General features: G+C 43.6%; 1 protein-coding gene across 1 annotated transcript in view; it reads right to left on the bottom strand.

The window, feature by feature from the left end:
- Nucleotides 1-10,424, bottom strand: part of LOC119791936 (helicase with zinc finger domain 2-like) — a 40,146-nt gene extending 29,722 nt beyond the window's left edge. Inside the window, exons 1-2 of the mRNA XM_038298329.1 lie at nt 10,389-10,424; nt 4,751-6,142 (exon numbers count right to left, since the gene is read on the bottom strand). Coding sequence (XP_038154257.1) covers nt 4,751-6,105 — 1,355 coding nt within the window. The 5' untranslated portion in view covers nt 6,106-6,142; nt 10,389-10,424. The remainder of the gene's footprint in view (nt 1-4,750; nt 6,143-10,388) is intronic.
- Between the last annotated feature and the right edge of the window lie 1,929 nt (nt 10,425-12,353).

Raw genomic sequence — 12,353 nt, 5'->3', positions numbered from 1 at the left:
CCTATAGATATCCCTACAAAACAATGGCCAATAAGAGGCCAAGGTTTAAATTTTCCACTCTCCAGTTGCCAAGGTTGCAGGGTGGGGTATGGCACTCCCATCTATAAAGGACTATTATATATCTGCTCAGCTAAGGCCACTTGAATCTCTATGCAACCCATCTTATACAGCGTAGTGTGGAAAGAAAGTGGAAAGATATAGAGACATCTTTAACAGATGTCCCCTTACAAGCATTTATATGCTGTATTGACAGGGATATGGCAAGACCACAGACAGAAATAGTTAAACGCCATCAGCTTCAGAGGGAGGTAAAACTACTCAACTGGCCTGCTTATGATCCTGACTATAAGCCACCATTGGGTCCATCATGGTATCACATCTCTATACAATAGTTAAAGATGGAAAACTTCATAGTTTTGAACATTTAAGTAGGGCCCATGGTTTGAGGAGACAGGATTTTTACAGGTACTTACAAATGTCTAATTATTTCTGTAAAGAGGTTAGGGACTCTGAAAAGAAAGGTTGGTCTAAGGTTGTTCAGTTATTTGTTGGAGCATACAACTGCATGAGCAGTAAAGGACTGATAAGTAAACTGTACCACGCTGTCACATCTCTTAAGAAGGACTCAATAGAATATGTGAAGCAGCGTTGGGGGGAAAAAAACTGGACATTGTAATAACAGAAGACATATGGACGAATTCTTGGAATCACAGTCAACTACTACAAACTCATTGGGGTGGAGAGACTTCTGCTGGAAGAAACTGATCTTCTTATAGAAAACTTCTTTATAAGCCCTAAGAAAAGGAGCAAACACACAGACACTCAGCTGGGATGCTGGAGAGAATGTGGAGAAAACATGGTGGACCATGCGCATATTTTTTGGTTTTGCCCCTCCATCCACACTTGGTAGACATTATTGATAAGGTCTTGGGTTATAGTGTGGATGTGACATTTTTTTTTTTCTGTATTTATGTCATTTTCCTGAGGAAGATGATGAGTATCTCTTAAAAATTCTGATCTCAGCAGGGAAAATGGTAAATGGCCTGTACTTATATAGCGCCTTTATTCAATTTAGGAGACTTGACCATAGCGCTTTACACTACATTCATTCACCCATTCACTCACACACTGATGGTGGCAAGCTACATTGTAGCCACAGCTGCCCTGGGGCTCACTGACAGAAGCAGGGCTGCCGTACACTGGGGCCACCGGGCCCTCTGACCACCATCAGTAGATAATGCAGGTGAAGTGTCTTGCCCAAGGACACAACGACACTGAAAGTCGGAGTCGGGGCTTGAACCGTCAATCCTTCGATTTCAGGGCAAACTCCTGCATCCAACGCCACTGTCGCCAATTACCAAATATTAGCTTTTCAAAGATATGCCTACGGGCACATTAGTTGGCAGACTAAAACATTTACATCTCCGTGAGCAGATGACCTTTTCCTTAAAGGAATAGTACACCCAAAACATGATTGGCCTTCATTTTCTACTCACCCCCATGCTGAACAACACTCTGGAGTACTTTTTTGATATCTCAAATGCATCTGGAGATCTGGGAGGCTTCTTGCTGTCTGCTGACATTCAAATAATGGAGGTCTATGGTGCCCGAGGCAGAAAGGTCCATAAAAGTCCACAAAAAACGTGTCAATATTCCTCCATACTGCTCGTCCAATGTATTCCAAGTGTCCTGAGTGGGTAGCATCCAGAATTTACTCGAAACGAAGTCATTTAGAATGTTTTTAGAGCATAAACAGTAGTGTATAGGATTTCCTGAAAGCGCGTTCACGACGCTACAGAAACCGCGGCAGACCAAACCAGATGAAAGTGCGCATTCAGCTCGGCAAAGAACTCATGCTCTTCCTCAACACTGAAGTCCTCAGACATTTTTCTTTCGTTGTTTCTTTCTTTGCACAGGTAAACAGCACATTTCTTCTTCTACGCTTGCATTATCGGCAGAGCAGACGCTGAATGCGCACTTTCATCTGGTTTGGTCTGCCGCGGTTTCCGTAGAGTCGTGAACGCGCTTTTAGGAAATCCTATACACTACTGTTTATGCTCTAAAAACATTCTAAATGACTTAGTTTCGAGTAAATTCTGGATGCTACCCACTCAGGAGACTTGGAATACATTGGACGAGCAGTATGGAGGAATATTGACACTTTTTGTGGACTTTTATGGACCTTTCTGCCTCGGGCACCATAGACCTCCATTATTTGAATATCAGCAGACAGCAAGAAGCCTCCCAGATCTCCAGATGCATTTGAGATATCAAAAAAGTACTCCAGAGTGTTGTTCAGCATGGGGGTGAGTAGAAAATGAAGGCTAATCATGTTTTGGGTGTACTATTCCTTTAAACAATGGCTGTGTTTGGATTCACAGCGTCTCCTTGGTGATGGGGCCAAAGAACCCAAACATCCATGACTCAGATCTGGGGCGTTTCTCAATATGCGTTCTTGAGCGTTCTCGTGTGCTCGTGTACTCGTGACACGTCATCAGCCTCAGCCCGAGTACCGTTCCAATTCTCAAGAACGCCAGATCGAGAACGCATAAAATCTCCGGATGTTGTTCTCGCCCCGCCCTCTTTATCGAGCATGCATCAGAGCAGACTTGTGTGTTCTTCAGACTGACCGCTTCCCCAGAATGCCCCGCGGCCGCAGCTTGATTCGAGACAGCGCTCACAGTGGTAAGTTAAACATTGCCTTTTCTGCTGCTGTTGTTCTTAAAAAGTACACTATATTGCCAAAAGTATTTGCTCACCCATCCAAATTATTGGAATCAGGTGTTCCAATCACTTCCATGGCCACAGGTGTATAAATTCAAGCACCTAGGCATGCAGACTGTTTTTACAAACATTTGTGAAAGAATGGGTCGCTCTCAGGAGCTCAGTGAATTCCAGCGTGGAACTGTGATAGGATGCCACCTGTGCAACAAATCCAGTCGTGAAATTTCCTCGCTCCTAAATATTCCACAGTCAACTGTCAGCTGTATTATAAGAAAATGGAAGTGTTTGGGAACGACAGCAACTCAGCCACGAAGTGGTAGGCCACGTAAACTGACGGAGCGGGGTCAGCGGATGCTGACGCGCATAGTGCGAAGAGGTCGCCAACTTTCTGCAGAGTCAATCACTACAGACCTCCAAACTTCATGTGGCCTTCAGATTAGCTCAAGAACAGTGCGCAGAGAGCTTCATGGAATGGGTTTCCATGGTCGAGCAGCTGCATCCAAGCCATACATCACCAAGTGCAATGCAAAGCGTCGGATGCGGTGGTGTAAAGCACGCCGCCACTGGACTCTAGAGCAGTGGAGACGCGTTCTCTGGAGTGACGAATCGCGCTTCTCCATCTGGCAATCTGATGGACGGGTCTGGGTTTGGCGGTTGCCAGGAGAACGGTACTTGTCTGACTGCATTGTGCCAAGTGTAAAGTTTGGTGGAGGGGGGATTATGGTGTGAGGTTGTTTTTCAGGAGCTGGGCTTGGCCCCTTAGTTCCAGTGAAAGGAACTCTGAATGCTTCAGCATACCAAGACATTTTGGACAATTCCATGCTCCCAACTTTGTGGGAACAGTTTGGAGCTGGCCCCTTCCTCTTCCAACATGACTGTGCACCAGTGCACAAAGCAAGGTCCATAAAGACATGGATGACAGAGTCTGGTGTGGATGAACTTGACTGGCCTGCACAGAGTCCTGACCTCAACCCGATAGAACACCTTTGGGATGAATTAGAGCGGAGACTGAGAGCCAGGCCTTCTCGTCCAACATCAGTGTGCGACCTCACAAATGCGATTCTGGAAGAATGGTCAAAAATTCCCATAAACACACTCCTAAACCTTGTGGACAGCCTTCCCAGAAGAGTTGAAGCTGTTCTAGCTGCAAAGGGTGGACCGACGTCATATTGAACCCTATGGATTAGGAACGGGATGTCACTTAAGCTCATATGTGAGTCAAGGCAGGTGAGCAAATACTTTTGGCAATATAGTGTACGTTTTGAAATCGTTTGAGGCGATAACATTATACATTTAAGCCTCCCTGTGTGGCCTGTTTACAGAGTTAGTGCAAAATTAAAAAAAAAAGTCCGACGTTGAGCGGACCAGAGTGACCAGCAGACCTCCGAGGGTAACCGCAGCCAGGGCTAAATTTACCCCGTCTGTAGTGCACTTCTCTCGGTCTAGTTATGTGTGAACTACCGCTCGTTCTGATGCCGGTTTTTTGCGGTTCGGTAATTTTTTTAAATGTTTTTTAAGCTTTAGAAATTAAAAATATTGTTTTCAAAATGTTTTGTGTAGGGAATAAATAGTTTTGACTGTTAAAGAAATGCTAAACAACGTTGCCTGTGATGACGTCACGAGTACGCTTCTGCTCCAATACACATACGTGCTTGCGTGCTCGCGTTCTCGTCAAGTCCGATCTTCCTGCGTTCTCGCCAAGAACGGACTTGACGAGAACGCGAGTACGTACTCGCGTTCTCGTGAATTGAGAAACGCCCCTGATTTCAGCTCCATTTAGAAGCATGTAGTTGGGCTTTATGTTGGTTTTTACATGTTGTGCTGCTATAAAACTCAAATCTATGAGCAGCAGTGAAACTGCTTACTGATGAGTTAAAACATCAAGATGTGTCTCTCTATGTGTTGCGCTGCTCCTGGTGTTAGTCTATTCTGATTTTCTCCAGATATAATGAGAACACAAATGCTCTTCTAGATAACAGGACATGTATGGTTCTACATATGTGATGCCATGGCGTGAGCTATTTACCTGTCGCAGAGCCATAACTCTGCCCGCCGGCCGTGGGGAGGCTGCCGCTGTTTCCAATTGGTGATGGTGTCCTGGGACAGGAGCTGGGCATGTTCTAGTGTAGAGCAGTGCTTGTAGAAGCTCTCTGGGGTGGACAGCACCAGCAGGCATACCTTACAGAATATGGAGACCTGCTTGGACTGAACCTGATTCTCCTGACTGAGCCGAAGGAGGAGAGGACGCACTGAGAGGCCGCTGTGCTCAGCCTTCCACACCGCCATCTCCACCTCACTCTGGGCGGCCTTGCAGTGGCCAGCCTGGTGCCAGCAGGGCTTACCCTGACGGATGTGACTGCAGAAGGTAAAGGGGCAGTTTGGGGGAAGGGGGCGGACCTGGCTGTAGATGTGCTTTGAGCTGTCCTCTGACAGGTGATGAACTAGAACCGGCTCCCAGGCGTGAGCTGCATCTGCAGAGCAGGAGTCATTCCATCGCTTTGGTGTCAGCTTAGTCGGCCGTCCCAGAAAACAACTTTTGCAGAACTCCATGAATCTTCCAGAAAACCTCTGAAGGATTCTATGGGCTGCATGTTCTGGTGTTTCTGAGACTGGATCAGACTCGATTATGTCTGTGATTAACTCCGTCTTACTGAGACCTTTTTCTCTGAGGAAGTTCCACACTGTGGCCTCTTCAGAGCTTTTGGCATAGGTGCATCCCCTACCTAAGTTATGTCTGCTGCATCCAGATCCCTCAACAAAGTGATCACAGACCTTATAGAGGACTTTAGCTCCAATGGTTCCCCCAGTAGGCCGCTCAGCTATAGACTTCCACTGGTTGGAGGCCTTGTTTTTGGCTAGGAGGAGACTCCGGCCACACTTGTGAATAACGGACTGAACGCTGTAGGTGATTTCATTCACCTGCTTGGAGCATAAATCACAGACAGCCTTCAGATCCAGTATGGTGAAGAGGGTACCCTGATGTGCTGCATCGGGTTTCTGCTCAGGTTTGCCGTTGGACTGGAGCAACATGTTACAGAGAAGCTCATGGTCCACTCTGTGTTCCTTTTCAAACGTCCACACGGCTGCTTCCTCTTCACTCTTTGCAAATGTGCAGCGGTTTTTATGCACGGTGCAGCCTTGGCCCTCCTTAAAGAACCAACAGGCTTCATATCGTTTGGGATTTGGAAACGCTGGTCGCTTGGCAACGGGCCTCCAACTGCTGCCGCCTTTAGTTCTGCAGAGTAGGACCTGATGCTGACACTGGTGTGGAACTGGTCTTAGCCTGAATGTGATCTGGTTCTCCTTGATGCAGCAGCGATCACAGGCCGGGGTGAGTTCATGGGTTGATAGCAGAAGAGCCAATGGAGATGACGCGGCCATGGCCTCAGAAGGCTGGGTCAGAGAACCAGAAGTGAGTCTGGAAAAGGAAAGAGCAAAGATGATTAAACAGCTTAAACCTCTTTAGGAGCTGGGGCCCCATAGGATCATGATGCTTAAACCTCTTTAGGAGCCGGGGCCCCATAGGATCATGATGCTTAAACCACTTTAGGAGCCAGGGCCCCATAGGATCATGATGCTTAAACCACTTCAGGAGCTGGGGCCCCATAGGATCATGATGCTTAAACCTCTTTAGGAGCCGGGGCCCCATAGGATCATGATGCTTAAACCACTTTAGGAGCCAGGGCCCCATAGGATCATGATGCTTAAACCTCTTTAGGAGCTGGGGCCCCATAGGATCATGATGCTTAAACCACTTTAGGAGCCAGGGCCCCATAGGATCATGATGCTTAAACCTCTTTAGGAGCCGGGGCCCCATAGGATCATGATGGTTAAACCTCTTTAGGAGCCGGGGCCCCATAGGATCATGATGCTTAAACCTCTTTAGGAGCCCGGGCCCCATAGGATCATGATGCTTAAACCACTTCAGAAACTGGGGCCCCATAGGATCATGATGCTTCAACCTCTTTAGGAGCCGGGGCCCCATAGGATCATGATGCTTAAACCTCTTTAGGAGCCGGGGCCCCATAGGATCATGATGCTTAAACCTCTTTAGGAGCCGGGGCCCCATAGGATCATGATGCTTAAACCACTTTAGGAGCCAGGGCCCCATAGGATCATGATGCTTAAACCTCTTTAGGAGCTGGGGCCCCATAGGATCATGATGCTTAAACCTCTTTAGGAGCTGGGGCCCCATAGGATCATGATGCTTAAACCTCTTTAGGAGCTGGGGCCCCATAGGATCATGATGCTTAAATCTCTTTAGGAGCCGGGGCCCCATAGGATCATGATGCTTAAACCTCTTTAGGAGCCGGGGCCCCATAGGATCATGATGCTTAAATCTCTTTAGGAGCCGGGGCCCCATAGGATCATGATGCTTAAACCTCTTTAGGAGCCGGGGCCCCATAGGATCATGATGCTTAAACCTCTTTAGGAGCTGGGGCCCCATAGGATCATGATGCTTAAACCTCTTTAGGAGCTGGGGCCCCATAGGATCATGATGCTTAAACCTTTTTAGGAGCCGGGGCCCCATAGGATCATGATGCTTAAACCTCTTTAGGAGCCGGGGCCCCATAGGATCATGATGCTTAAACCTCTTTAGGAGCCGGGGCCCCATAGGATCATGATGCTTAAACCTCTTTAGGAGCCGGGGCCCCATAGGATCATGATACTTAAACCTAGATTTTGAACAAAAAATTAAGCAGTAAACAAATCTATTTGAAATTATGTAATTTAGTAAATGTAATGAACCTTAAGCTTAAAATATCGAAGTAACCAAATATTTGATATTGATATAAATATTTGTAAGCAAGATGGCGGCACTGTGATGGCTGCGGCTGCTTTCAGATCCTGACAACCTGCGAGCATTTTCTTCCAAATATGCCGCCTAGCATGCTACGTTCTCTGCATCGATCCAGTAGGTTAGTTAATGACCACCAGCGCCTGCTGAAATTACGGTCATAAAGTGTTTTTTCTCGACTCGTAAATACAACTACTCTCGATCGTTTAAGTAGCTTCGGAGTGCTTTAAGCGCAAGGCCCACAGACCTACAATCCAGCGGAAACGCAGAGAAGCACAGGAGCAAACAAAGATGGTGCGACCAGCGACAAAAGTGAGGCAGCAGAGGCGAGCTAAAAGCAAAACTAAACGCGAACCCCTACAAACCACCACTCTCCATAATCCTGCTCTCCAATGTCCGCTCACTGGACAACAAAATGGGATCATGTTCAACTCGGACTCTCTTCAAAGAAGGAGATTAGTAACTGCTGCGCTGTCATCTAGGGATGCACGATATTGGGATTTTGGCCGATATCCGATATGCCGATATTTTAAAACTCATGTAGCCGATAACCGATATCGATACCGATGTTAAAGCTGGACAAAAATAAGTAGTCATTGAAAATAGCAGTTTTGTTATCCATTTCTGACACTTTAAAAAATAATATACTCAAATATATTTTCATATGCTGATATCAAATTGATTTTTAAAAACGCGGTATCGATCTATTTTACTTTCAAAATCTCGTGAAATTTCATCGTTCTGTTACAAACTCGTGATATTTTGCAAATTCTTGTGAGATTTTGTTAGTAAAATAGATCGATACCGCGTCAATATATCAACATATAAAAATATGGCAAAATTTTGTGAATTTTCGGGGGATTTCGTAGCATAACGATGACATATAGCAATATTTCATTAGTAAAAGAGATTGATATGGTGTTTTTAAATGGCAATATATCAGCATATGAAGATATTGGGATATTTTAATGTATCAATATTTTTTCCCTCGTCTTTAGAAGTTTTTAAGTCTGTAAAAAAGAATTTTTTGAAGAAGAATAAGTAGTATTTATTTATTTTTTTTTAACTCAGAAGCTGATCAAATATCGGGTTAAATATCGGTGGGGTGGCCGATGTCCGATATTCAGTTTTAAGGCCGATACAGGCCGATATCGATAGGGGGCCGATTATATCGTGCATCCCTACTGTTAACTGAGAAATCATTTGTTTAAGGTTGTGATCCAACAGTTTTATTTGCTTCTCTACCTGTTTTCATTATGTTTTTTTTTTCTGCTTGCTTTTATTCTGCTGTTTTTGTCTTTTCTTCCTTCTTTGTCTGGGAGTTTGTGCTGCGATTCTGACGCATTTAAATACTTCAGTATCCTTTAAACGGCCAGATTATTAGAATTTCCTGTGAAGTTCGACACAAAGTGACGTAATCAGGCCTCGCTTGCAGAGATCCAGATCAATCACATCATGCGGTCAGATTAAAGGTTTGAAGTTACTATGTAGGGAAAACCAGCTGATTACAGTGATTCATTGACTGTCCAATCAGGAGACCTCAGGTCAGAACCTGTGGAACCTGAAACCAGTTGGGAGTCTGAGGAATATTTTGTTTTGTTATTTCCCTTTGCTGCCGGTTGTTCCAGTCGGTTCTGTTGGATGAGCGTACGTGCTGACTATACCAGAGTAGTACCTGTCAGGGACAAATTAGCTATAGTATTATCAGCAGCAGCCACTCCCTGCTGTAGATGAGGAAACCCATCAGGTCACGCCTCAGTGACGCAGGTGCAGAGACAAAGAGTGCAGGTGTGTCACAGTTCAGAGATCACACAGGAAAAGGTTTGATTCAGGAAGAGAGGAAAAAATGTGTAATGCTGACATTAAACCATCCAGCAGAGATTAGTGGCTGCTGACAGAAGGCATCAAGTCAAACAGGAACTTTTCTCTGACAGCAGAAGCTCTCAGTGTATCTTCAACCACATAAACAGGAAGTTCTGCAGAGCAGGAACAGACCGAACCAGAGCAACAAAAACTTCATCACAGATGATGGAAGATAAACACAGGGACCTCAGCGTAACCAGCAGATCCAACCAGCTCAAATTAACTGTCAGATTTGATTTTAACACCCTTCAAGTGTCTATATGGCTCCACACCAGCAAATGTTAATTTGACTCTTTTTGGAGAGTTGGCATTGTAACTCTTATTTAGTGTAAAATCATGAATCTTTCTGGAGTTTATAAATTTAACACTTAATTACACCAACTAGGTATTAGAATTGGAATATTGACACTCTCACTGAATGTTTTCCTAACTACATAGGAGTTATTCTCTAAATATAAAAGCAATTTTACTTATCTGAAGATATAAAAATCCCTTTAGAAAAATTTGTAAATAAAGAAGCAATATTTGTTTTTGTTTTTAGGAAAATATTCATGCCAAAAGTGCATCACAGTTGAAAAATATTTTTTCAAAACACGTAACAATGTGGAACCTTTGCCACTTCAATATTTTGTATCTAAATTTAAACTAAAAAATATTTCCATGCACTGTAGAGGAGGTTCATTTCTCCAATTAAACCGCCGTTTGCTGCATTGATTTTTAAGGGAGACAGTCTTCTGATAGATGGGGATTCACGCAGCTCCATGTGTTTGCGATAACATTTCTAATCAAACTATCTACCAGTAAGACCAGTTTACTATCAACCAGTAATCACCAGTTTACTATCAACCAGTAACCACCAGTTTACTATCAAGCACTAACACCAGTTAACGAGCGTTTTCCAGCGCAGACTGGTTTCCACAGCAGCCAGTAGAAATTATTCCAACTGGTTCCAGCGCAGCGCAGCTCCTCCCAGTATAGAGCAAGAGGTTTAAACTGGACTCACCTGGATCAGGACGGAACCGGTCCAGACCAAACCTCCTCTGGTGCTTTGAACTCAACGCTTCGTCAGTTTTGTTGAGTTTAAGTTTCGTTTCTGACTTTTGACGGCACGCGCACAATCTCCTTGGAAACGGGGAGATTGTCCCGGAAGAAGCGCTCCGAGTGATGCCGGCTATGGCAAGCAGTTATAAAATTTATTTCAACAATCAAATCAAATATTATTTATATTTTATTCCAATAATACAGTCAAAATATTCCAATATATTTATGTTATATTCGTGTCCTCATCTGACGCTTAATGAAATAATGTGTTAATAACTTTATTCATTATTTAGTTTGTAAAAGAAACACATCAATCACCCAATCAACGTTTAACCTTTGTACTGAACAGTAACTGCTCTTCCTGCAGTTCAGATCAGCTGTTGGTCAATAAATCAGTAAAGATGAGAATTTGATATTTGGAGATCTGTTCAGGGGTTGAAGGAGCAGTTCCGCAGTCAGAGCTGAGGGGCTCTGAGCACCACACAGAGGAGAAATGATTTTAACAGACCATTTATTGATAGTTTAGTTTTATTCTGGCAGAATTCAGCTGCTGTTGGTCCATGAGCTAGCTTCTTATAGCTAACTGCTAAACAGTTGCTTGTATTTACTGTAAAAAAAAAACAAACAAACAAAAAAGCTGTTACCAGAATATTTGAGATGAGGAATTGCTGCTAAAAACATATTAATACTAAATCTATCAGGGGCCGCAGTGGGGGCCACCAATAGGTTAATCAGCTGGAAGTCAGAAAAAAGTAACCTGTCACTGATAAATCAATACGAACATTTTTTACTCTTTTAAATTGTGTTTCCTATGTAGAATTGTATGTTTTCACTTAATAAGATTTTGATTTCTAAAACAAGTTTTTATCTTTTCTTTTCATGAAATCAATCCAAGAACCTGATTGATAGGGGTGAATAAACTTAAATAATAAAGTGTAGCCACTGGCAAAAAAAAAACATGTACTGTAAGCCTTTAAATATGTACATAATAATCACATATTCTTTGTATGATAAATGAGAGTCTTATATCATTGTTTTTTGGTTGTTTATTTTTAATGTTTAATCTAGGTGATTATTTACAATGTTATCTACATATTACACTATTATTTACATGTGTGTAAACTTGCTTTTCAAACTAAACTTATATAAGTCTATAGACTATAGACTCAGTACCAGGAAAAGAAAAAAGAAAGTAGTAAAAAATCGGAGCAACAAGTGAATTTAACCAGTAAAAAAAAAAACGGAAAGGGGATGATGGGAGGAAGAAGGGGAGAGCGGGAAAAAAGGGAAGCGGATGGAGGACGCCGATGGAGGCCTGAGCTGAGGAGAGATAACGAGTTTGGAGAACGCACCGAACAGTTCATGGGTGTTTTTTCAAGAGTCGACTCACTCAACCCTCCTAATCTATGAGCTCTGAGGTGTGCTGAGACGAGAAACCGAGATGTGATCTGCGGCTGATCTGAGGGAAACTGTGGCGAAGTGATTGTGTTAACCTGATGACACTAGCTCCAAGGTTACTGAGTAGTTTCTCCGAGGCTAAGATGAAGTAGTAATAACGGAGGGATAATCGAACCTTCCGTGTGCGGGCGGAGATTACACCTGTTAAGTGACTGTTCATGTCATTTTCAGAACATTGTTGTTTTCATCAATGATGACGATGATGAAATCATTTCGTTGACACTCATGTTCTTCATGACAACAATAAAAACTGACGAGCAAAATGTGGACCTCTGATGAGCAATCAGGAAGCATCCATCCATCATCCATCCATCATCCATCCATCCATCCATCCATCATCCATCCATCCAGCATCCATCATTCATCCATCCATAATCCATCATTCATCATTCCTTCATCGATCCATCATCCATCCGTCCATCCATTCATCCATCATTCATCCATTCATCCATCCATCATTCAATTCAAT

The sequence above is a fragment of the Cyprinodon tularosa genome, unplaced genomic scaffold (assembly GCF_016077235.1).
Source record: "Cyprinodon tularosa strain WSP-4 unplaced genomic scaffold, ASM1607723v1 ctg406, whole genome shotgun sequence".
In the NCBI taxonomy this organism is placed as follows: Eukaryota; Metazoa; Chordata; class Actinopteri; order Cyprinodontiformes; family Cyprinodontidae; genus Cyprinodon; species Cyprinodon tularosa.
The sequence above is the reverse complement of the archived record's forward strand: the minus strand, read 5'-3'. Positions and strand labels throughout refer to the sequence as shown.